Raw genomic sequence first — 26522 nt, 5'->3', positions numbered from 1 at the left:
AAAAGAAGGGACGAGGAACAGTAAGTATCATTTTCCTCATGGGCTGCTATGAGGGAAAGGCTGAGAATAAATTGACAATTTATGTATTGTGTTCATGCACTTGACTTATTAATCAAACCACTGTAAAGGAACTCTTGTGAAAGATTACCTATCCCAAGAAATATATTTTAAAAGTATTTGTTTATTCTGTATGGAAAAGATGGCAAAAGTTCCAGATTCAAGAGAATTGTGAAATGAATTTAAGAGGACTTCATAGCACAAAATCAGGCAGCATTTCCCCAAGTTATATGTTAGATTTCTATACCTAAAAAGGAAAAGTAAGCTGTATTAAATTGAGATTTACAATTTCTAGTATAATTTCATTCTGTTCCATTTTGTATACGAAAATACTCATTTATTTGTTAAGTTCAGAATAAAATTAATTATTTCAGAGAAAACCTATGGGATAAACTTTTTTTAAAAAACTTTTAAAAACATTTACCATCCATCTTGGTTCCAAGACAGAAGAATGGTAAGGGGTAGGAAATGAGGGTAAAGCAAGTTACCCGTGGTCACATCACTAGGAAATGTCTGAGGCCAGATTTGAACCTGGGATCTCCCATCTCTAGACCTGACTTTTTCTCTACTGAGGCACCTAGCTCCCCCTTAGTGTACTTTTAAAATATAATATATTCTAGTATATGCTTTTAAACCCATGTTTTTTATCATTTGCATTTCACAAGAGCCTTCAATACCTTCAAAATTCTTACCCTTTTATGTACTGATCAGGCTAAAGTCACAGACATGTACATTTAATACGCTATTTTTGATAAATATAAAATATTCTCACTTAAATAGATGATTAAGGAAGCAGTGGAAGTAGGAACATTCTTAGAGGAGAGGGATTGCAATTGATTCTTTCCACAAACATTTAAGAGCTTATGGTTCCTAATTGTATGACCTTGGGCAAGTCACTTAACCGCACTTGCCTAGTCCTTATTGCTTTTCTGCCTTGGAACTGACCTTTAGTGTCAATTCTAAGACAGAAGATAAGGGTTATTGTTGTTGTTTTAAAGACATTATACAAAGATTGTTGTACTGGGTGTCAGGGGAAAATACAAAGTAGCTAAGATATGGCCTTGGCTCAAATGGACTGTGCATACTAGTAGCATGATGAGCTTAAACAGACTACTGTAATACACTGTGTTACACAATCTACAAACATTTAGTAATTACTCCATATAAGGCACTGAACTGAGCACTAGGAATACAAAGACAAATACAGAGACCATCCTTCCCCTCAGAGTGTTTGCAGTTTATCAGTGGGAATACCGTGGTGTACACATGATTAGATACAAAACATTTATTTTTACAATTTGGGGGAGATAGGTAGAGTAGCGAGTGGTAGAATCAGGAAGGGCCTTATGGAAAAGGTTGCAATTGAACTGAGCTTGGAAGAAAGTGAGGAATTCTTAGGAGGAGGAAGAGGATTTTTCCAGCCTGGTACAAAAGCATATAGTTATGAGTGATATGTTTTATAGGGAGACAGAAGAAAACCAGTATGATTGAACTGCAATTTGTGATGGGGATGATAATGTGGAATAAGTCTCCAAAAGTTGGTGGGATCAAAATTATAAAGATCATTAAAGGCCAAACAGAAGAGTTTATGCTTGACAAGAGAGAATCACTTGGACAAGGGAATAACATCTTCAGGCTTGTACTTTAGAAATATTACTTTGGCAACTATGTGGAGGATTGGATGAAGAGAAGAGACTCTAGAGGCAGTAATTGGTAGATAGGTAGGTAATGAGCATTTAATAAATGCTTACTTTGTGCCAAGCACTAGTCTAAGCTCTGAAGTTGCAAAACAAAGCAAAATAAGTCTCTGCCCTCCAGAAGCTTACATCCTAGAGAGAGAAGATGGCATACCAGGAGTTGGGGGAAGGAAAAGTAGAGGTACCTGGGCAGAGGAACGATGACCAAGTCATTTGTCAGAATGAGTCAGAAGCACAGCTAAGAGGGGAACGAAGCATGGCTGGTCTGGACTTATTTTAAAATGGAGACCTAGAAAAGAACTCCTAAGTGGGTTCATGGTGAGATGATACTGCAGAGTGATAAGGCCCCAGGTGATGAGGGGTAATAAGGGACCTGAACTACCATAATAGCCATGAGAGTGGAGAAAAGGGGACAGACATGGGCAATAAGAGGCAAAAAAGTATAGGGAATAAGGAACCAATCTCAGACATACCATCTACCCAAATTATATGATAAATAAATATACAAGTTACAAAACAAAGTTCTGTGGGAGGTCCAAGGTAGAAGATTCTTTTTTGGGAAAGAAGAGACCAACAAGTACAAATGAACAAATAAAAATTCTGGCTGTCTTAAAACTTGTTTTTATACTTATCCAAACTTTTGGTGTCAGCAGTCAGAGGCATTATAGCAATATGTTAATGAATGATTAAATGCAAACCTTTTTTTTCCCTTTTAGACAAAAGCCAACATCCCTGAGAAGGAATCAGATATGCAAGAGTTTAATTTGGAAAAGGTATATACTTGAAGATGCTTCAAAAAGCTTTTGGAGGATGAGTGGACATCAATCTGGACAAATCCTGAGTTTTATTCCTAGGTTTCTCATTGATTGACAAGATAGCTGCCCTTTGCCTTAGCCTTCCCTTGTGAATGATTAAATACTCTTTTTAGTTTATGTAATTTTTATTGTCATTCAAAACACTTCCATATTGGTCATTGTTTTAAGAGCAAAGTCATACATAATCAAAATCCAAAATAAAACAAAAAAATACATTGATGTGAAAGACAACTCCAATAATTCTTTCTCTGGCGATGGATAGCATTCCCCATCATAAGTCTTTTAGGTTGTCCAAGATCATTGAATTGTTGAGAGTAGCCAAATTATGAATAAATATTCTTTACAAGAATAGGAAAGTGGGAAGGTTTGAGGTGCTGGTTACCTGTATACATTCATACTGCTCTTTGAAGTAACTAGCATTCTTTTCTCTGTTGGAAGGAAAAATATAGACCTAGGAGGGACATTTCTGGCTTCACTAAAGCCTCTTGATTTAAAACACAGCATAAAATAAATTAGTCCTAATAGGTTAGTAACTCTAATAGTAGGAAATTCTAGTTCTTTGAGAACAGACCTCATTAGAATTCAGAATAGTCTCTCCAAAATGCATTGCTCAGTGGGATAGCAGATTTTCTTTAGGGCAGTTAGAATAGGTATTTAGTGCTCAACATTCTGTATTCACAGGCCCGTTTGGAAGTGCATCGATTTGGGATCACTGGATATGGGAAGGGGAAAGAACGGATTCTTGAACAGGAGAGAGCCATCATGCTGGGTGCGAAGGTCAGGTGCTCCTTTATGCCTTCCTGTTCTGTTTAGTGTGTCAAAGGGTTTTTAAGGTGAAACACATTGGGAGTTGTCTAAAATTGATAACTGAGTTAAAGTCAGTAATATATGTACCTTTTATCTCATTGCAGCCCCCAAAAAATAATTACGTGAATTACAAGGTTTTGCAGGAGCAGATCAAAGGGAAAAAAGCAGCAATGGAAGAAGAAAAAAGAATGGTGAGTGAAATTTTTACTTTATTGATTTTTAGACCTTAGGAAGATTTTTTTTATGTTTTAGGTCTCCACAACCCACTAGTTTAGCTCTGTACAGGAAGTCAAAATCAAGTCAACAGGCATTTGCTTAATAAGCACTTACTATGTGCTGGGCATTGTGTTAAATGCTGGGGAAAAGGCAAAAAATAATCGCAACTCCCAAAGATTTCCTGGGCTAAGGAAGGTGACAACATGCAAATGCAGGTATGTCCCTTCCATACCTGAGGGAGCAAAGTGGAAGAGATAGATAGGGCCCTGGTGATGAATGCTTTTGGCTCTCCCTTCTTACCAGAGAAGAAGTCTGATTTTTTTCTTTTTATTTTATAAAGTGTTTATAGTACTTTATTGTAAATTTTGAGTTAAGCATGCTTTTCTGAGTTTCTAAACTTGTTCTGTGTTGTCTGTTGGCCTTCAAGTTTGTCTGCAAAACTCCCACAAAATTCCCATTTAATTTCTTATGCCATTTCAAAATATATAAAAACCATGTTGGGGAAAGTCAGGGTGTGGAAGGGATAATTATATACAAATGTTATGTACAGGCTGATGTAAAAATTATAATTAATCTAAATAATAGAAATATTATATTTTAAGGATTTTATTAATGATTATTAGAAATAAAGGAGTAAAAGAGATACAAAATAAAAAGCCCATGGCTGATCAACCTATTTAAAATGCTCACCATAACACTACCAAGCTTGCTGTCATCAAGACAAAAGAGACTGGGACCCTCCACGTCCCTGCCTAATATCCCCTGTCTACAGGGAGTATGTAATGACAGGAAGTGAGTGGGCTCCCAGGAAATGTAGTTCTTTTTTTTTTTTAAACCCTTACCTTCCATCTTGGAGTCAATACTATGTATTGGCTCCAAGGCAGAAGAGTGGTAAGGGTAGGCAATGGGGGTCAAGTGACTTGCCCAAGGTCACACAGCTGGGAAGTGTCTGAGGCCAGATTTGAACCTAGGACCTCCCGTCTCTAGGGCTAGCTCTCAATCCACTGAGCTACCCAGCTGCCCCCTGTAGTTCTTTTTTTAGAGTAATAGATTTTCAATTATATATACCCCCGATGACCAATTTGGGGACTAGTCTCCCCAATTTCATTATTTAACATAATCAACTTTTAAATTATAATAATTTGGGGATAAAAGAAAAAAGAACAAACTCATGATTGCTAGGTGCATTGACAAAAAACCAATTAGGGGACAGTCCCCTTTGGCATAAGAGTACATACAAAACAACTGCATTCAACCCCACACAGTTCAGATCACCACATCCCAAAACTCACTCTGGATCTTCAGATGCAGTGGTGGTCTGTGGAGGCATCTTCATGGTGCCTTCTCCAAACAGTTTATTTTCTGGATTTGGAGAGGTAGCATGTTTCTTAACCTGAAATTACTCTCAAAAAGAATTTAAACTTTGCAATTCAGAATAATAATAATACATTCCACCCTGAAGAAGGTGTTGAAAAACACAGGGATCGTTTAGGAATGCATGGCTGAATTATGAGGTATATGAATCAATTGGCAAGAGAAATCAAAAACATAAAAAAACAATCCAAATAAAAGAGACAATAATTTGTGGATGAAATATAAAGTATCAAGGTCCTATGTGTAAATGCTCTAAGTAAAGGAAAAATAAACCTATAACAGGTCCTTGAATCAGGGCCCAATTAAAGTGATTTATGCAATTATGTATTTACCCAATCAGTAGCTAGGACTACAGAAAGTTTGCAACACTATAAAAGACAAAATAGGGACTAGATTATAGTAGCAAGTGGGAGCCAGGATGGAGCCAGAATAATTGATGTTATATATTTGATATAGAGTGTGTGGTACAAGGAAGACCTGCATTTAACACATGTTAAACAGTCACAATCTCGAGTCTCACACACAATCAAGTCCTTGTGCTCTTTTCGCAGAATGTCATCAGTCCATGTAGGATTGGTTTGGCCTCTGACTTTGTGCTTGATTGGCACTGTGCAAGTAGTTTTGTGCTTCTTTGGCATTGTGTAATTGCTCTTTTTGTATTTCCTTTTCCTGAAATCAGACAGAATCATTAAGCGGAGTCCCATAATTCTTTTAAACAATCAATGGCATAATTTTTATAGTCTAAAGCTTTTGGCGTTGCATTGACATTAGGGCAGATGTGTTTTAAGCTTATATTACTGCAAAATCAAAAAAGTTTAAAAAAATCTTCTCAATACTATTGAAGTGCTTCAAATACAAAAAGGAGAGAAAAAAATAAAACTCAGATACTATATTGCAGATGCAAGGAAAAAACAATAATAAAAAAGTTTTGAAAATAAAAAATATATAGCTTACAATCATTGACACACTGTGTCATCTAGGGAAAGGTAGAAGACAAAGGTTTCTCACCCAAAAATGAGATCCAATTCCTTTTCAAACTTGGCCATGATCTACTAACAGTTTTTTATAAAGAACAGTAGTACAGCATGTAATGCACATTCATGAAGTATCAAAATTCCCAAAGTTATAATAGCACATTTAATGACAATAGCAAACAAACCCACCATCATATTTTACATGAATCTGATATATGACATTTAAAAAACCTATGAATTTGTGGATATTTGTAACAATTTTTTACAGATGTGCAAATCTTTCAACCTTTGCTAAGATTTTTTTAAAAAATCTATTACAAAATGTGGTAGGGGAATCTAAAAAAATCCAAACCTCTGTACTGTTGATGTTAGGTCTAAAAACGTCACCACGAATCTAGAGCATTCTGTTGGAAGGGTAGAATAAACTGAAGAGTTACAATTGAGAGATGCTCCCTCTTGGGAGCTGACCAGGGGTACCATGCCCTGGGCTCAACTTCCCAGTTCCTTTGGTATGAGACTGTTATGTCCCATCCATTCACATTTTTACAAATGCAGGAGGTGGGGATTATAATAGTGCTTCACTTCAGCTATTAAAATGGACTCTACCTCATTGTTACAAATAACTCGATCAGTCAGAGTTGTTGGGGGGAAAAAATCTAAAAATTATTTCTGAAGACCCTTTAAAATCAATTTGAGATATTTAGCTCATTAAATTTTCCAAAGGTTGTTATACAATTGTAACCAGTTTTGGTGAAGTCCATTCATCATCTATGTGAAAATTAAAGCCAAAATGGAAGAAAAAGCTGTTTTTTTTTTTTTAATGGGCTTATTCAATAATATTTGTTCAGTAGAGTCATAGGGGAAAGGTAAAAGAATATAACAGTAGTTAAAACAGAGTAGATTAAAATGATTCATTGTAACAGAATAGTATTGACCAGATTAATATATGAACTTAAAACAACAAAATTAAATCGTAAACAAAACAATAAGCAAAATACAATAAAATACAGAGACTTTCATAAAACAATGGAGTCTGAAAAGTCTTAAAATTTTCACCACAAGTCTCTTTAAAGTTCTTTTTTTCTATATGTTCAGATTCATTTTGTCAGAGCTCTGGGATTTCCCATAGCGAGGGAGAACATGGGTTTGAGGAATCCCAAACTGAATGAATCTTAGAGACTGGACAGGCCCAAATGGCGAGGGATTGTAGGAAGATGAAATTCTCCTTTGAATGGTAGAAACAAAAAACATCCTAAAACTTGAAGCTGTTTGAAATAGGCAAGGTACTGCTCTGTCATAGAGTGAGCCATGCTTGCAGTTTTATTTCCTGTTTGGAAGAGTAAACTTCTTCCTTTCCCTTACCCCTTGAGGTTAAACACTAGGCAGCAGTTTGTTTCACCTGCCACGTGGACAGGGAGTTAAAAGGCTAATCATTGCTTAAGGAAAATACACCCTGGTTTTTTACCAGCTGCTCAGAGTGCTCCAAGTTTGTGAGTTCCGAAGATATAGTGGCAGCTACCAGAAGCCCAGCAGAACCAACAACAGCAGTCAGGGTTGGGGACCAGAGATCAGGAGGAGTATTCAGGAGCAAGAGTACGAGCAAACTGCTGGGATTTAGCAGCTGGAGCCAGTGGAATCAGGAGCAGCAATGCCAGAGGCAGCAGTGAGGAACTGAGGAACATGGGCTCAAGCAGATGGGCAAGAGAAGTAGTTTATCTCTTCTCAGCCAAGAATCCCCCAGCTAAAAACAGCCCAGCCAGTAGGGAGGCTGACCAGGCAAAAAGTGGGGAAATTAAAAAACAAAAAACCTGCAGGAGCAAGAATAGCAGATCCAAAGAGAGTTTGGAGTTCTCTCAGAATTTGCGAGGGGGGTGGTGGCAAAAAGCCTTGGCAGGAGAAATGTGGCTTTAAAAAAGTTATCTAGGCTATCTTAAAACAAAATTGAGAAGTTCTTCTCTGACTAATGGTTTCCAAAAATGTAAAAATTAAAATTAATATCAATAATAGAAATATTATATTTTAAGGGATTTATTAATGATCATTAGAAATAAAGGAATATGGGGGCAGCTGGGTAGCTCAGTGGATTGAGAGCCAGTCCTAGAGACGGGAGGTTCTAGGTTCAAATCTGGCCTCAGACACTTCCTAGCTGTGTGACCCTGGGCAAGTCACTTGACCCCCATTGCCTACCCTTACCACTCTTCTGCCTTGGAGCCAATACATGGTATTGACTCCAAGACAGAAGGTAAGGGTTTAAAAAAAAAAGAAATAAAGGAATAAAAGGTATACAAAATAAAAACCACGTACCCATGTCTAATCAGCCTATTTAAAACGTCCACCTTACCACCACCAAGCTCACTATCATCAAGCCAAAAAAGAGATTGGGACCATCCATGTCCCTGCCTAATATCCCCTGTCTACAGGAAGTACGTAACGACAGGTAGTCAGTGGGCTCCCGGAAAATGTATTTCTTTTTTAGGGTAACAGATTTTCAATTATACACTGAATTGGTAGTCTTAGAAGGCTCTAAGATGATGATGATGATGATGATGATGATGATGATGATGATGATGATGATGATAGCTGACATTTATATAGTGCTTACTATATGCCAGGTACCATGCTAAGTGCCTTTACAATTATTATCCCATTGGATCCTCATAACAATTCTGGGAGGTAGATACTAATATGGACATTTTAGTCATTTTATTTAAAATTCCAAATTACCAGGATGGTGTCTTAAAAAAAGATAAAAGGGGGAAAGTTTTGTACCCTGAAGGGAGACTTGGACTTTCAGTATGAGAGGGGGAAAGAGGAGAACCCCCTTCCACAAGGTGGGGTTCAGGGGAAACAGCAGATGTAATGGGTTGGCTCAGGGAGAGGAGGGGGGGGTTGAAGATTTTCCCCCTTCTGCCTTCCCTCCTTAGCTAAAGCTGCTCTCCCCAATTCACTCTTGTCCCTTGGGTCCCCCCTCCACTACTCAAGACCAAAAGGGTCTCCCCTTGATCTGTTCACTCACACTCAGCTTGGGGAACAGATAACTTTTAATGTTAACTCAGTCAGGTAATACAAAAGGAAATAATGGGTAGGGAAGACTGGGAAAAGGAAAGTGGGAAAAGGGGGTACCTGTCTCTAAACCCTTTTCCTCTCTCCTCAAGTTTGGGGGGAACTCAGGTCTTGGCAGCCTGAGCCCTCTGAGAGAAAGTCAGGTTGACTCACCCCGGGGCAACAGCAGCTGAGGTAAAGTCTGCTCAAATTTCTCTTCAGAAAGTCCCTTCAATTGGGAAGTATTGGGGGCAAAGATTTCCAGTCACCAGCAGGAAAAGTGGGTAACCCTCTGTCACAATGGGTTGTGCCTTTTCAGAGCTTCATCAGTAGTATACTTTCCCCCTTCTGCCTTCCCTCCTTAGCTAAAGCTGCTCTCCCCAATTCACTCTTGTCCCTTGGGTCCCCCCTCCACTACTCAAGACCAAAAGGGTCTCCCCTTGATCTGTTCACTCACACTCAGCTTGGGGAACGATCTTCCTACAATCTTCCTAGAAGTTACTATTTCCCATCTTTGCCAATTGACTGGTTGTGAGGTGGAATTTCAGGGCCTCCTTATTTTACTTGTCTCATTGCTAGTAATATAGAGCATTATTCCATGTGGTTGTTAATCATTTTACTACTTCTTTCCCATGGAATGACTTTCGTTCCTGTTCATTTCATTTTGGGGTTTATATGTCTTTTTTTTTTAACCCTTGCCTTTAGTCTTAGATACTAAATATTGGTTCCAAGACAGAGAAATGATAAGAGTTAGGCAATGGGAATTAAATTATTTCATACAGCTAGGAAGTGTCTGAGGGGAGATTTGAACTCAGGGCCTCCTGTCTCCAGGCCTGGCTTTCTATCCACTGAGCCACCCAGCTTCCCCTGAGGCTGTGATTTGATATCTGATATCAAATGCTTATCCCATATATTTGATAGAAATATCTTTTCCTTGTCAACTGTGCCCCTTCTTAGCCAAGATGAAATAATTAATGTAAAAGATCTCCAATTTTGTGTCATCAAAATTATGTTTCATCTTTTATAAATACTTGTGTCCCTTATTTGGTTAAGCAATCACTTAATCTACCCACAACTGAAAAAAAGCATATGATCTATTTCAATTCTCATATTGTATGGTATGACCTTTCACATATTTAGGTCATTTATGCTTTTTGAATTTATTGATATAATATGTTGTGACAGCTGGTCAGTCTGAATTCTGCCAGACATTTCTAATTCTAATCAGATACTGATATCTTTCCTATGTAATACATTTTTTGGTTTACTAGGTTATATGAAGTTTAATTCTTATTCTTCCTTGTCTACAGTGTTCCACTGATTTACTTTTCTATAATTTTTTCCCAGTCAATAGATAGGGCATTTATTAAGTGTCAGGCATCATGCTAAGAATAGTAGGATCTATAGGCAAACAAGACTGCTCTCCGGAGTTGACATTCTACAGGCTTCCATTGTTTACGTAAAGGGAGATGGAAAGAAGGGAGTGTCTAGAAAGCATAGTGGAGGCTTGATTTCTGGGCAACATAAGATAAAAGGATGGTTCGTGGGGTAGAGTACAGGTTCCACTGGGAGCAGATTAGGATGAAGATCTGAGCAGAAGTGGCATGATTTGGAGCTGGTGCCTATGAAATATGATGGAGGCTCAGTTCCTAGCAAGGTAGGAAAAGAGCTCCCCTCTGAGTTCAGAGCAACTCCCGGAGTTGGAGATGGAGTTGGAGTTCAGGACGAGAAGATGGGGGAGAAAGTCAGAAGGGAGTTGGCATGATTTGCAGCTGGGTCCCCAGGAAGTTTTGATTATTGCTGCTTCATAATAAGATTTTGAGGTCTAGAAGTGCTATTTTCTCCTTCATTTTTACCTTTTCATTATTTCATTGCTATTCCAGCTCTGTTGAATTGCATAAAGTAATTTCTACACTGTAGGTTCTTAATATATGTCTATTGAATTGAATTTGAAATCAACTGTTTATATGTCTTTGTGAGAATCAGTATTTTATAGAGGCTTTGGAATACATGCCAGTTACTTTGATATAATAATTCTTCAAAATTCTGAAATTAGGCCCAGATCACAGACGCTTTCAGAAAAAAGAAGAGGAAAGGTTCAGAGGATAGTCGGTGAGTAATAGTCTATGTTTTAATTTTTAAAAATATTTTATTTTCCCAATGACATGTAACAATAATTTTCAACACACATGTTCTGAACTTATAAGATTCAAATTGTCTTCTTCCCTTCCCCCCTCCCAGAGAGCTAAGCAATTTGATCTGACTTATTTATACATGTATTATCATGCAAGATATACTTCCTTCCATATTGGCCTTTGTTGTTAGAGAAGACTCATATAAAACCAAAACCCCCAAATAAAAACACAAATGAACAAAAGTAAAAAATAATATGCTTAGATCTTCATTCAGACTCCAGCAGTTCTTTCTCTAAAGGTGGATGGCATTCTTTATTATAAGTCCTTCAGATTTGCCCTGGATTATTATATTGCTGAGAATAGCCAAGTCTTTCAGAGTTGATTGTCTAACAATATTGCTGGTGCTGTGTCCTAGCCTATGTTTTAAAAAGTCAATGGTTAAATTCCAAAATCTTACCACTAATAATAGTGGTTTTTACTTAGCCATTTATGCTCCTGCTATCATCTCATTTTGTCTTCACTACCATCTGGTTGAGGTATAGGTAGGGTAATTATTTTATCGTAGAGGTAGAGAAGTGACTTCCTCAGGAAGAGATATTTATTCCATCTTCACCAAACTGAACCACTTCTTAGATTCCCTGATTCACATCTTTTTGTCACATAGCTCAGTAACTGGAGATAGACTTGGGAACCTTTCAAATTAGCTGTTGGCCATTCACAATGATCTAAGACAGATATAGGCAAACTCAGGATCAGTTTCAGAAGAAATAAAGTTTACAACAGCCCCAAGAAGTATATGCTGCCATCATTTCCCATTTTCAGATGAGGAACCTGAAGCAATTAAGGATTAAGTAACCTGCCTAGAGTTACAGTAATAAGTGTCTGAGGCCAAATTTGAACCTGTGTGTTCCTGGTTCCAGGCCCAGCATTCTATCCACTGCACTACCTTCCTCTGCCTATACCTATGTGACCTTGGCCAAGTTGCCTATCCTCTCTGAGCCTCAGTTCTCTCACTTATAAATGAAAGGTAACTATTTATTTAAAGGAAAAATATATTTTCTAGATACCCTTTGTCTTCACATCACAGTTACCTCATTTCCATCCCTACTGTCGCTTTAAACTCTCTTGTAACAAAGAAAACCAGTTAGGAAGGAAATTCCATACAATGACCATATCTGACTATGGATAGAGTACTCTGTCTTTTGGGTCTCCTATCCCTTTACCATTAAAGGGGAAGTATGTTTCATTATCTTTTCTCTTGGATTATCATTGGTTTTTCTTAATGATTTTAGGTACAAAAATCTGTCCATTTTCTTTGGCCCAATATAATACAGTATAGAACATCAGTAATTTTTCAGTAATCTTTTATTCACAATTGTATTTTTGCATTCATTTATGTGCATGTTAAGACTATCCTTGGTTCCCCTTGAGCTAACATCAGCCACAGGTGTTTTTCATGTATCTCCTTCATTAAATACTCTTTTCTCTTTTTTAAACCTAGGAAGTCCAAAAAGAAGAAATCGGCTCCCAGTATTTTGTCAACGGGATCAGCAGGACAAATTGGAAAATTCAAAAATGGGACACTGATTCTGAGTAGTGTGGATATCAAGAAAATAAATTCTTCCAAAGGAATTAAATGAAACATTAATTGAATTAGCTAAAAGGAGAAAAGAAGCTGAGATAATCCTTATTATCCTAAAAGAAGACCTACAAATTCCCTAAGTCTCGAAATGTTGAGTTGTTCTGTCTATTCTGTATGTTTGCTACCTCTTGATGTGATTTGCCTGTTGTATAAAATAAATATGAGTGACATTAAAGTTATTTTTTAATTTAGTTTAATCTGTCTTAAAAAACTAATAATGCATGTTTGTTTTTTAAGTGCTTTGTAGAAAGGGTAAGTTGAATGTTAGAGTATAGAAGGACTTTAGTGATTATCTCATTAAATCTCATCTGTAAAATGAACAGAATGCTGAAGTCTGAGAGGGAAGTGACTGGCTAAAGAGTATGTGTGCAGTAAGGGACAACATGAGAATTCAAACCTAGGCCATTTTACTCCAAATCTAATTCTCTTTCCCTATTATACCATCATCTTCTATATTTTTGGTTATAAAGTAAAAATTATCTTTAGCAGAGCTTGCAAGTTTTTTGTGCCTAAAAGCTTTTGCTAGAATATGACTAATTTGTATGACATTTATTTAATTTTTGAATTTACACATGCAAAAAAAACAATATTCCCGTGTATATAGTAGTTGTAGCTAGCAGGAACTGGGCTAATCATTTACAAAATGTATTCTCATTTGATTCTCACAGCAACCTGAGAGGTGATATTATTCCCATGTTACATCTGAGGAAACTGAGGAAACCTCTAAGGAAAACGGAGGTTAAGTGACTTGCTGAGAGTCACACAGGTAATTAGGCTCTAAGGCCAGATTTGAAATCAAGTCTACCTGAATGTATGTGAAACCATGAAACTCTGTTTCAAACCTCTTGCATTTTAAAAAAATAAATCAATTTTGGGGCAGGTAGGTAGCACCAGGCCTGGAGTCAGGAAAACCTGAGTTCAAATCTGGCCTCAGATCCTTATTACCTGTTTGACTCTCAGCAAGTAGCTTAACCTCTGTTTTCCTCAGTTTCCTCATATGTAAAATGAATTGAAAAAAAGGAATGGCAAACCACTCTAGTATCTTTGCTAAGAAAACCCCAGATGAGATCACAAAGAGCCAGACAGGACTGAACAACTACAACACACATCTAATAAGTACAAGAAGTGAAATTTGAACTTGGAAGTCCAGATTTTATCTCTTATAACATCCTGCTTGTCCACATGCCATGCATATGGCTCCCAGATAGTCTCACTACCTTCAGTCACTATGAGAAGTAACTCCACCTACAGTAATCCTTATTCTTTGATCACTCTACTCACCGGACTGACCACTAGACAGCCAGTGCTGCAGTAACTTATGAAGTAATACCTGGTTTGCCTCATTTTCCAAATCTGGGGGGAAAGTGGATAAAATAAGGAATAATCTGCAAAGTACAGGGTTTTGGTTGTTTCTTTTTTGCAAAGGCAGACCCAAAGAAAAAATCAAGAAGAGAATAAAATGAAATAAACAATACCATTTTTCTAATTGAACCAATAGAATTTTGCTGAAGGTGGCATTTATTTATTTTATTTATTTTATAAAAACCCTTGCCTTCTGTCTTAGAGTCAATACTGTGTATTGGTTCCAAGGCAGAAGAGTGGTAAAGGCTAGGCAATGGGGGTCAAGTGACTTGCTCAGGGTCACACAGCTGGGGAGTATCTGATGTCAAATTTGAACCCAGGACCTCCCGTCTCTAGGCCTGACTCTCAATCCACTGAGCTACCCAGCTGCCCCCTGAAGGTGGCATTTAGATGGACATATCCTAGGCATGTGTTTGAAGTAGAGAAGGAGCTTTCCCCTTCCCTGGGTGGGATGGAGGAAAGCCAAATTCATACGTATGATAGAAAAGAGGAAGACAATTTCTGGTAAAGTGGATGCAATAAACATGCAGGGGAAGCAGCCACACTGGCATCTGCCAAGACATTCCAGATCCAAGCCAAAAACTTCAGGTGGGAACACAGATAAAAAGCTTGGCAGTGATGCAAGGCATGTGAACATGGGATCATGAGAGCCAGTAGATCCCAAAGGGAAACACAAGCCAGAGTCCTTCCTCCATTAAGATCTGGGTAATGACTGGTAGTAGGGGAGGAAAGGTTGGTCTGTCACATGTACTGAACTTTCCAGCATCAGAGGATAAAGCACAAGCTCTGAAGTCAGGTGGGCCTGAGTTCACATCTGCCCTCAGACATAGCTTGGCAAGTTACTTAACCTCAGTTTCCTCATCTGTAAAATGAGCTGGAGAAGGAAATGGCAAAACACTCCAATATAAGCAAAGAAAACAACAAATGGAGTCATGAAGAGTTAGACACAACTAACTAAATGACAGCTCCTTCTAGGGAATGAGGAGTGAAAAATTGCTTTGGAATAACAAAGAAATACCTTTACTAGATCCTTAGTCCTACAGCAGAGGGGATTGGCATCAAGGGTGTAGTCTGTTCAGCTAGAAAAATGTACCCACTTGGAAAATAGGGACACATTGCTACTCATATCTGATGGATGCAATGATGCTGTTGATGGACAAAATATATAGACAAAAATGTGATATCTTTGGGAGAGATCTAAGTGCATCCCTTCTGTCTAAAATGCAGTTTCCAGCATTCTGATGTCATCAGGAGAATAAGTGGAAAAGATGGGGTTGGGGGGAATCAGCATAGGAGTTAAAGAATTTTAATAGTATAAATAATAATTTAATAATCTGACAAATTTTTAAAACTAGAATGTTTCTGATGAGGGCTGTGGGGGTAGTCATAGGAATAGGATCCTCATACTCTGAAATCTGGCATTTCTCACTAGTTAGCACTGGTTAAACACCAAATGCAAAACCTGTGGTTCCAGCATTAGTCAAGTACGAATTGCAGATTGATCAATTACCTAGTCTGTACTGGATCTGTAATATTCTCTATTGGGCATCCACTTTATGCCTAATATGTTTTATTACTTATTCTTAGAACTGAAAGACATAATTACCTATACTGGTCCTCCAGTGTATCATATCTCTCCACCATGTTCTCATTCTAGAAGGGCAGTGAGATGTCTCCTATACTGATAGAGGATGACAAGGTGGACAGTGGGGGAACCTGGGGACTCTGGCATTCCAAAAGAATTCCTCATACTTGCTCATGTTCCTTATTCCCTACGACAACAAACCCCAAAACATACCTCCACCTGAATTTGGAATGGGAGATGCCCATTTTCGAGACACCAATAAATATGCCAACCCTTATTTACAGGGTGTGGAAACTGCCACTCTACAGTGGAGTTGCTACTCCATATTATCAGCTCCAAAGAGGCTATTCTATTCATCCCTGGGCTTATCCATCAGTCCTAAGGCTACCTGATTAGCCTCCAGACTATTTCACCAGCTATTAGGCCATTATACTAACCAAAAATCACCTCTTCTTCAAATAAAATTCTTTTCTTCTGAATTGAACAGAGTTTGAGTCTCCCATTCTTGGGGTGAGACCCTGCTCCAAACTTGGGTGCTTTTCTCTCACATCATTTCCTATCCTAGAGGAGAGGATCTTCCCTGTTCTTTTTCTCCTTCTTTTGCTTATATCACTGCCCTGACCCAATGCCCACTTTGAAAACATCCCTCAGAGGGCAGGAACAGAACAGTGAAGAACACCAAAGGAGAAGAAAGGTAACAAGGGGAAGAGTGGAAGGTAGGAAGGACTAATGAGTATTTTATAGAGGTTTTCTTCTCAAAAGAAATCAAATGAAAGCCATCCAAAAGGACTGGAATGCCCTATTTCAAACAACTCCACCTTAATATTTGATTTTAAAAGTGGCATCCAAATGGATTGTATCATTTATTCAAAAGCATACTATTTTAGGTACATGTTTCTCCTGGGAACATCAGATTTGGTTCCTTAATTGTTTTTTTTTTTGGAAACCATAGGTTTTATTTTTATTTTTATTTATTTTTATTTTTTTTAAATAATATTTTATTTGGTCATTTCCAAGCATTATTCATTAAAGACAAAGATCATTTTCTTTTCCTCCCCCCACCCCCCATAGCTGACGCATGATTTCACTGGGTATCACGTGTTCTTGATTCGAACCCATTGCCATGTTGTTAGTATTTGCATTAGAGTGTTCGTTTAGAGTCTCTCCTCTGTCATGTCCCCTCAACCGCTGTAGTCAGGCAGTTGCTTTTCCTCTGTGTTTCTACTCCCACAGTTGTCCTCTGCTTATGGATAGTGTTTTTTCTCCTAGATCCCCGCAGATTGTTCAGGGACATTACACCGCCACTAATGGAGAAGTCCATTACGTTCGATTATACCACAGTGTATTAGTCTCTGTGTACAATGTTCTCCTGGTTCTGCTCCTCTCGCTCTGCATCACTTCCTGGAGGTTGTTCCAGTCTCCATGGAACTTCTCCACTTTATTATTCCTTTTAGCACAATAGTATTCCATCACCAACATGTACCACAATTTGTTCAGCCATTCCCCAACTGAAGGGAGGGCATCCCCTCATTTTCCAATTTTTGGCCACCACAAAGAGTGCAGCTATGAATATTCTTGTACAAGTCTTTTTCCCCTTTATCTCTTTGGGGTACAGACCCAGCAGTGCTATGGCTGGATCAAAGGGTAGATATTCTTTTGTCGCCCTTTGGGCATAGTTTGAAATTGCCCTCCAGAATGGTTGGATCAATTCACAACTCCACCAGCAATGAATTAATGTCCCTACTTTGCCACATCCCCTCCAGCATTCATTACTTTCCTTTGCTATCATGTTAGCCAATCTGCTAGGTGTGAGGTGATACCTCAGAGTTGTTTTGATTTGCATCTCTCTGATTATAAGAGATTTAGAACACTTCTTCATGTGCTTATTAATAGTTTTGATTTCTTTATCTGAAAACTGTCTATCCATGTCCCTTGCCCATTTATTAATTGGAGAATGGCTTGATTTTTTAGTACAATTGATTTAGCTCTTTATAAATTTGAGTAATTAAACCTTGGTCAGAGGTTTCTATGAAGATTTTTTCCCAATTTGTTGTTTCCCTTCTGATTTTAATTACATTGGTTTTGTTTGTACAAAAGCTTTTTAATTTGATGTAGTTGAAATTATTTATTTTATATTTTGTGATTCTTTCTATGTCTTGCTTGGTTTTAAAGTCTTTCCCTTCCCCAAAGTCTGACATGTATACTATTCTGTGTTTACCCAATTTACTTATGGTTTTCTTCTTTATGTTTAAGTCATTCACTCATTTTGAATTTATCTTGGTGTAGGGTGTGAGGTGTTGATCAATTCCTAATCTCTCCCACACTGTCTTCCAATTTTCCCAGCAGTTTTTATGGAATAGTGGATTTTTGTCCCAGAAGCTGGGATCTTTGGGTTTATCGTATACTGTCTTGCTGAGGTTGCTTGCCCCCAGTCTATTCCACTGATCCTCCTTTCTGTCTCTTAGCCAGTATCAAATTGTTTTGATGACTGCTGTTTTGTAATATAGTTTGAGGTCTGGGACTACAAGGCCCCCATCATTTGTGTTTTTTTTTCATTATTTCCCTGGATATCCTTGATCCTTTGTTATTCCAAATGAACTTTGTTATGGTTTTTTCTAAACCAGTAAAGAAATATTTTGAGAGTTCAATGGGTATGGCACTAAATAGATAAATAAGTTTAGGTAGGATGTTCATTTTTATTATATTGGCTCGTCCTATCCATGAGCAGTTAATGTTTTTCCAATTGCTCAAGTCTAGTTTTAGTTGTGTGGAGGGTGTTTTGTAGTTGTGTTCATATAGTTCCTGTGTTTGTCTTGGGAGGTAGATTCCTAGGTATTTTATTTTGTCTAAGGTGATTTTGAATGGGATTTCTCTTTCTAGTTTTTGCTGCTGAGCTGTGTTGGAGATATATAGAAATGCTGATGACTTGTGTGGGTTTATTTTGTATCCTGCTACTTTGCTAAAGTTGTTGATTATTTCGATTAGCTTTTTGGTTGAATCTCTAGGATTCTTTAAGTAGACCATCATGTCATCTGCAAAGAGCGATAACTTGGTCTCCTCCTTGCCTATTTTGATGCCTTCAATTTCTTTTTCTTCTCTAATTGCTACTGCTAGCGTTTCTAGTACAATGTCAAATAGTAGAGGTGATAATGGGCATCCTTGTTTCACTCCTGATCTTATTGGGAATGCATCTAGTTTATCCCCATTGCAGATGATATTAGCTGATGGTTTTAGATATATACTGTTTATTATTTTTAGGAACGATCTTTCTATTCCTGTGCTTTCTAGTGTTTTTAATAGGAATGGGTGTTGTATTTTATCAAAGGCTTTTTCTGCGTCTATTGAGATAATCATGTGGTTCTTGTTGGTTTGCTTGTTGATGTGGTCAATTATGTGGATGGTTTTCCTAATATTGAACCATCCCTGCATCCCTGGTATAAATCCTACTTGATCATGGTGGATGACCCTTCTGATCACTTGCTGGAGTCTTTTTGCTAGTATCCTATTTAAGATTTTTGCATCTATATTCATTAGGGAGATTGGTCTATAATTTTCTTTCTCTGTTTTTGACCTGCCTGGTTTTGGAATCAGTACCATGTTTGTGTCATAAAAGGAGTTTGGTAGAACTCCTTCTTTGCTTATTATGTCAAATAGTTTGTATAGTATTGGGATTAACTGTTCTCTGAATGTTTGATAGAATTCACTTGTGAATCTGTCGGGCCCTGGGGATTTTTTCTTAGGGAGTTCTTTGATGGCCTGTTGGATTTTGTTTTCTGATATGGGATTATTTAAGAATTCTATTTCTTCTTCTGTTAGTTTAGGCAGTTTGTATTTTTGTATATATTCATCCATTTCTCCTAAATTGGTGTATTTATTGCCATATAATTGGGCAAAGTAATTTTTAATGATTGCCTTAATTGCTTCTTCATTGGAGGTGATGTTCCCCTCTTCATCTTTGATGCTGTTAATTTGCTTTTCTTCTTTCCTTTTTTTTAATTAGATTGACCAGTACTTTGCCTATTTTGTTTGTTTTTTCAAAGTACCAGCTTCTTGTCTTATTTATTAAATCAATAGTTCTATCACTTTCGATTTTATTAATTTCTCCCTTAATTTTTAGGATTTCTAGTTTGGTTTTCTGCTGGGGGTTTTTAATTTGATTGCTTTCGAGTTTTTTTATTTGCATTTCCAATTGATTGATCTCCGCTCTCCCTAGTTTGCTAATATATGCACTCAGGGATATAAATTTACCTCTAATTACTGCTTTGGCTGCATCCCAAAAGGTTTGAAAGGATGTCTTGCCATTGTCATTTTCCTCGATGAAATGATTAATTGTTTCTATGATTTCTTCTCTAACTAAATGATTTTGGAGTATCATATTGTTTAATTTCCAATTAGTTTTTGATTTGGTTTTCCATGTACCATTACTGATTGTTATTGGTTCCTTAATTCTAATGGGTCCCCTGCAACTACAGAGGCAAGCCAGGTTTCTGTGAGAAGGCAAGAAGATGGAAGAAGTATGACATATTTAAAGTCATGGGAGTGCTGGAGTCAACTCAAATGGCTGAGGAGAACTATTTGTTAAATTTTCAGTGTGAACATGTCACCTCAGAAATTAGTAAATGCTATAACTCAAGGCTTGACTGAATATCTTGTTGATTATTTAGACTTAAAGTGATAGCTAAATGTTAGTATTACACATTAAACTTAAAAGCATGCTGAGTATACAATCCTCCCCCCCGCCCCGCTCCCCGAGTTGGTTGTTAAACATTTACCAGTATTCTTCTGTCTAGAGGGGAAAGGAAATGTTTTTTTATAATTATAATTTTATTATATATGAAATTATAACTTCCAAATAATAGAATAGTGTTCAGGAGGTCTAGGACAGTTATACTGTGTTGTGAAGATTAAATTCTCCCCTGTTTATGAAGATTAAATTAACTCTCCCCTGCCTATGAAGATTAAATTAACTGTCCCCTGCCCATTTTTAGATTTAATCACCTATTTTACTCCTTTCCTGGACTTTCTGAAGGCACTAGCCTCAGGAGAGACCTACCCTATTAAGAGAGGCTTCCTGCAGCCCCAGGTCCTCAACTCAAGGCTGAGGCCCCCACAGCTAAGGGCTAATTAGCCCTGCCTGGGTTGAACCCAGGCTGGAGCAAAATACTTAGTGTGTAGGCTAAATAGCTTACCCTATGTAAAAATTAAATTATATCTTAATAGTAAAAATATATTTTGGAGGTTTATTAAATGATCATTAGAAATTGAGGAATAAAGAGGATACAAAATAAAGACCACGTGCCCATGTCTGATTAGCCATTTTCAAATCCCCACCTAACTGCTGCCACCATGATTGCTGCATGATGCCAAAGAGAGAGCCAGGCAGGATTGTCTATTGTATATTTATTCCCTGTCTACAGGAAGTATGTAATGACAGGAAGTCAGTAGGCTCCTGGGAAATGTAGTTCTTTTTTTTAGGGTAACATTTTCAATTATACATTTCCTCCTGAAACACACGGAAGACTAGTCTCTCCAGTGGGACTTGTAAACATAACAAATTTGAAATTATAATAATTTGAGGATAAGAGGAAAAGAGAAGAAAACCAATGATTGCTAGATGCATTGACAAAAAGCCAGTTAGGGGGCAGTCCCCTTTGGCATAAGAGTATACATTCAAAATAAATATATTCAAACCCTCACAGTTCAAATCACCATATCCCAAAGCTTTGAGATCTTTCCAGTGGTCTCTCAGAGTGTGAGGGCATACTCCTCTTACATCATTTCTTTTATATTGGAGAGAACAGTAATCATCCATTAGTGAGGGAAGTTAAAGAGAGAGAAGTCACAGAGGGGGATCAGTGGGAGCCTCATTTTGGGGGACTTCCTTGCAACCCCCATTTCCCAAACTGTGAACTTGTCAGCCAGTGGGGGTATGATGGCCTCCAGCACCAAAGTTCACACTGGATTTTCTGGTGCAGCATGTTTTCTGTGTAGGCATTTTCATGATGCCTTCTCCAAACAGTTCACTTTCTGGATTCGGAGAGGTAGCATGTTTCTTAATCTAAAATTACTCTTAAAAAAGAATTTAAACTTTGCAATTTAGAACAATTATACATTCTTTCCTGAAGAGGGTGACTGAAAAACACAGGGATCACTTAGGGGTGCATGGCTGAGTTATGAGGTATATGAATCAATTGGCAAGAGAAATAAAAAATTAAAAAAAAACAAAAGAGAAAAGATAACTTCTGGATGAAATATAGACTATCAAAGTCTTATGTGTAAAAATTCTTAGTAAAGGAAAATAAACCTATAACAGGTCCTTGAATCAGGGCCCAATTAAAGTGATTTCTATCCCACAAGTCTGTAGGACAAAATGCAATAATATTTCACTTACCGATTTGTAGCCAAGACTACAAGAAGTTGCCATATTATAAGAGAGAAAAAAGGACTGATAGGGAAGTATCATTCCCTGGTCTGATTTTACCTTCACTCTCAGGAATAGGGGAGCCAGAACAGCCAAATTGTTAAGTACTTTCATAGAAAGTATTTTTCACAAGGGGTGTGGTTCAAGGAGAAATGCATCTTAACATATGTCAAGTGCCACAACCTCGAGTCTCACACTAGGTTCAGGTCCTTTCATATTGGCTTAGAAGTTCATCAATCCTACCTGGATTGATTTGGTCTTTTTTGAGAAAACAACAACAACAACCGAAATAGTATATTGCACATGCAAGCAAAAACAATAATAAAAGAGTTTTAAAAATAAAAATATATAGCTTATAATCATTGACACACTGTGTCAGCTAGGGAAAGGTAGAATACAAAGGTTTCCCACCCCATCTATTTCCTTTTTCAAACCTGGTCATGATTCATTGTGAGTGCAAACAAATGATTTTTTATAAAGTAACAGTTTTTTTAAAAATAAAAAACAGTAGTACAGCATGTAATGCACATTCAAAAAGTATCAAAATCCCCAAAGTTATAATAGCCCATTTAATGGCAATAGCAAACAAACCCACTATCATATTTTACATGAGTCTGCTGTTTGACATTTAAAGCTAATGGATACTTATCACAAGTTTTTCAGGTGTAGCAATGTGTCAACCATGGCTGAGATATTTTTTTAAAAAATCTATTATTGCCATCATTACAAAAATGTGGCAGATGAGTCTAGAAAAAAACCAAACCTCTATACTGTTTATGTTGGGTCTAAAAATGTCACTAAGAATCTTGATATCATTCTGGTGGAAGGGTATAGTAAGTTGAGGAGTTATAAATGAGATATGATAACTCTTGGGAGCCACCCAGGGGTACCATGCCCTGGGATCAACTTCCTAGCTCTTTTGGTATGAGGCTGTTATGTCCCATCCATTTACATTTTTACAAATGTGGGAGGTGGGGATTATAATTGTACTTCACTTCAGCTACTAACATGGACCTTACCTCTTGTTACAAATAACTCAGAGGTAGGCAAAATCATCAGTCAGAGTTGTTGAAAAATAAAATCTTAAAATCATGTCTAAAGACCCCTTAAAATCAATTTGTGATATTTAGCTCATTAAATTTTCCAAAGAGTGTTCAGGAGGTTGACAGAATCCATCCATCATTTATGTGACAATTAACAGAGCCAAAATGGAAAAAAAAGGGGGCTCTTTATGGGCTTTTACAACATTTTACAATATTTTGTTCAAGAGTCATAGGGAAAGGTAACAGAATATAGCAGTAGTTAAAACACAGTAGATTAAACTGATTCAATGTAACAGAATAGTATTGAATATATTAATATATGAACTTAAAATAACAAAATTAAATCTTAAAGCAGACAATCAGCAAAATATAATAAAATACAGAGGATTTTATAAAACACTGGAGTCTAAAAAGGCTTTAAAATTTAACCTCCAGTCTCTTTAAAGTTCCTTCTTCCATCTGTTCAGATCCCTTTTGTCAGTACTGTGTGATTTCCCATAGCGAGAGAGAACATGGGTTTTAGGAATCTCAAACTGGGGAGGCCCAAATAGCAAAGGGTTGTGTGGATATGAACTTCTCCCCTGAATTTCAGACAAGGTAAAAGGATCAGTACACTCATGAAAAAACATCCTAAAGCTGGAAGCTGTTTGAAATAGGTAATGTACTGCTCTTTCATACAATACACCATGCTTGTAATCAACTTCCTGTTTGGAAGAGTAAAATTTCTTCCCATCCTGAGGGTCAAATGTTTACCTTGAGGTAAAACGCTAGTTTCCCCAGTAGTGGAGAGAGTTAGGAGGCTAATCATTGCCTAAGGAAAAATACACCCCTGAGTTTTTTTACCATCTTCCCTGAGGAGTAGCTCCAAGGACTCCTAGCTTCTTAGTGCCAGCAATCAGCAACAGCTGTCAGGGTTGGAGGTCCAGTTGGAGGATGATTTAGGAGCAGAGCTGGAGATCAGGAGGAGGATTGCTAGGGGCCTGGGGCTGGGGCCAGGCTGGGGCCAGGCCAGGGCCAGATCATGAGCAAGAAGCAGGCTATTGGGATTTAGTAGCCAGAGGGAGCGAAATCAGGAGCAGTAGTAGGAGCAGCAGCAACGAGGAACTGAGGCACATGGACTCAAGCAGATGGGCAAAAGAAGTGGCTTATCTCTTCTTCCCCAAGTCCCCTGGCTAAAAATAGCCCGGCCAGTAGGGAGAGCAAGCAACTAGGCAAAAAGTAGGAAAAGAAAAAAGCAATAGCTCCCAAGAGAGTTCAAGTTCTCTTAGAGTTTGCGAAAAGCCTTGGCAGGAGAAACATGGCTTAAAAAAATTTTTTTTTTATCTAGGCTATCTTAAAAAAAAATGAGAGTTTTGTTTTTTTTATCAAGGGAGTCCTAAGAGATGGGCCTCTCCAGAGGCTGGTGCCCCCAGAAAAACCAAGGACAGGGAGTCCCAAGAGATGGGCCTCTGGAGAAAAAAGAAAGTAAGAACAAGTATGATCTGCACTCAGAGTGCATCAGTTCTTTCTCTGGATTTAGAGGGCATTTTTCATCATGGTTTCTTTGAAATTGTTTTAGATCACTGTCTTGAACCAAGTTGCTAAGTCTTTCACAGCTGGTCGTCCTTACAATGTTGCTGTCACTGTGTTCAGTGTTCTAGGAGGTTACGGTTTAATAGGGACAGAATCTTGGCAAGGAAGGAGTACTGTGTTTTCTAGTCTAAGGTATGGTCAAGTGGAGCCATCACACAGTAGATTAATTTACTTTTTAAAATAGCAATGGTCTAGAATTGGAAAACATGAGAGGGTAGGAAGGAAGATATGTTATGTACTGTGAAGATTAAATGAACTCTCCCCTGATTGTGAAAGTGAAATGAACTCTGCCCTGATTATGAAGATTAAATGGATTCTCCCTTGATTGTGAAAATGAAATTAATTCTCCCCTGCTTGTGAAGAAAATGTGCCCATTTTTAGATTTAATCACTCAAAGTGTAAACACTCCACACCCAATTGAGCGGGGGAGGTCTGTGACCCATGGGTACAATAGTGGGTGACGAATCAGAATTGACTAACTGCCCCCTGGGCAGTCCTAAGCAAAACTATAGACTATAATCTGTACATGTAAAAAGTAAAAGAAGTGTAATAGATGTTATTTTGGAGGGGGGTATATTTTGATGGATACTGATAACTAATGGATCAGGTAGTTATCTTTCTTTTGCCTATCCTACTGCCTTTACACCTCCCATTTTCCTCCTTCTTCAGAAGCCTTTCAGCTTCCCCTCCCCCCTTCTTCAGTCTCCCTTAAGTCACTCAGTGTGAGCTGTGAGGTTTCAATGAAATAGTTCTTAATCTTCTTTGTCAAACAAGGGGTTTATTTGGGGAAGACAGGAAAGGTGGAGGATGGAGGTAAGAGGGGTGGGATATCCCTATTATCTACAGTGAGTCTTAGGTTGGAGGATATTGAGAGAAATGGCAATTCAGTCACTAGCATGAAACAGAGCCAGTCAGAGAGATATATAGGGACTATTGTCCTTCTTCTGCCTTCAAATCAGCCAGGCCACCTCCAACTTGATTATCCCAAGTTCCAGAGATAGACCCAGCTTCTTCCTTCAGGTCATCCAGAAAGTCCAAAGACCTTCAGCCAAGTCCAGTCCAGCAGTTGGCTCTTGCCTCCAATTGTTTCCCAGGCACATTCCAAATGGAATCTTCATTTGACTGACAGATGATCAATCTCCAGCTTCTCATCTTGCTGAATTTTCTTGTAATTTCTCTCTTCTCCAAATTAGGCACAGGAAGTGACACAAAGAAGCATCTTTAAAAGGAGTTACAACTTCCTGTGAGGGGGACTTTTCTCAGTTTTTCTAGAATTGGGAGTTTGAGTTGGATGCTGGTGAAGAATCTGCTTACTGGACCTGAGACCTTGGACTTGGTGTGACGATTCTTAAATCTCTCCCTTTGGACTGATACGTGGTGAGTGAAAAAGGCTGACTCCTTTCCTGGATTTTCTGAAGAGACTAGCCTCAGGAGAGATCTACCTCTTGAGAGAGGCTCCCTGCATCCCCAGGTCCTTGGATCAAAGCTGAGGCCTGTATGGCTAAGAACTAACTGACTGTAAGGAGTAAATTTAGGGGTTTTTGACTAATATATTATACTAATGGTCGCCAGGGATTAATTCAAATCCCAATAAAAATACTCAAGTCAGTTTGGGAATTTTATGGTGGTTTAAAGGGAAGGAATTAAGAGAGAGGGGAAAGGGTATAAGATTTCTCTGGCCTAGCCTGAGCCAAGGGGAGTTCAGAGACCTCAACCACAAGGCCTCCTCCAAGATTTAATCTAACTCGGTTTCCAGCCATGAGGCCTCCTCCAAGATGAG

At 38.0% G+C, this 26522-nt stretch overlaps 1 protein-coding gene across 1 annotated transcript in view; it reads left to right on the top strand.

Moving 5' to 3' along the window:
- The window catches only part of C2H1orf131 (chromosome 2 C1orf131 homolog), a 32614-nt gene extending 19664 nt beyond the window's left edge, over positions 1–12950 (top strand). The window contains exons 3-7 of the mRNA XM_001379190.5: positions 2471–2527; positions 3251–3346; positions 3481–3567; positions 11039–11094; positions 12619–12950. Coding sequence (XP_001379227.2) covers positions 2471–2527; positions 3251–3346; positions 3481–3567; positions 11039–11094; positions 12619–12757 — 435 coding nt within the window. The 3' untranslated portion in view covers positions 12758–12950. The remainder of the gene's footprint in view (positions 1–2470; positions 2528–3250; positions 3347–3480; positions 3568–11038; positions 11095–12618) is intronic.
- Positions 12951–26522: the final 13572 nt, after the last annotated feature.

This window comes from Monodelphis domestica, chromosome 2 (assembly GCF_027887165.1).
Source record: "Monodelphis domestica isolate mMonDom1 chromosome 2, mMonDom1.pri, whole genome shotgun sequence".
Classification (NCBI taxonomy): Eukaryota; Metazoa; Chordata; class Mammalia; order Didelphimorphia; family Didelphidae; genus Monodelphis; species Monodelphis domestica.
The sequence above is the reverse complement of the archived record's forward strand: the minus strand, read 5'-3'. Positions and strand labels throughout refer to the sequence as shown.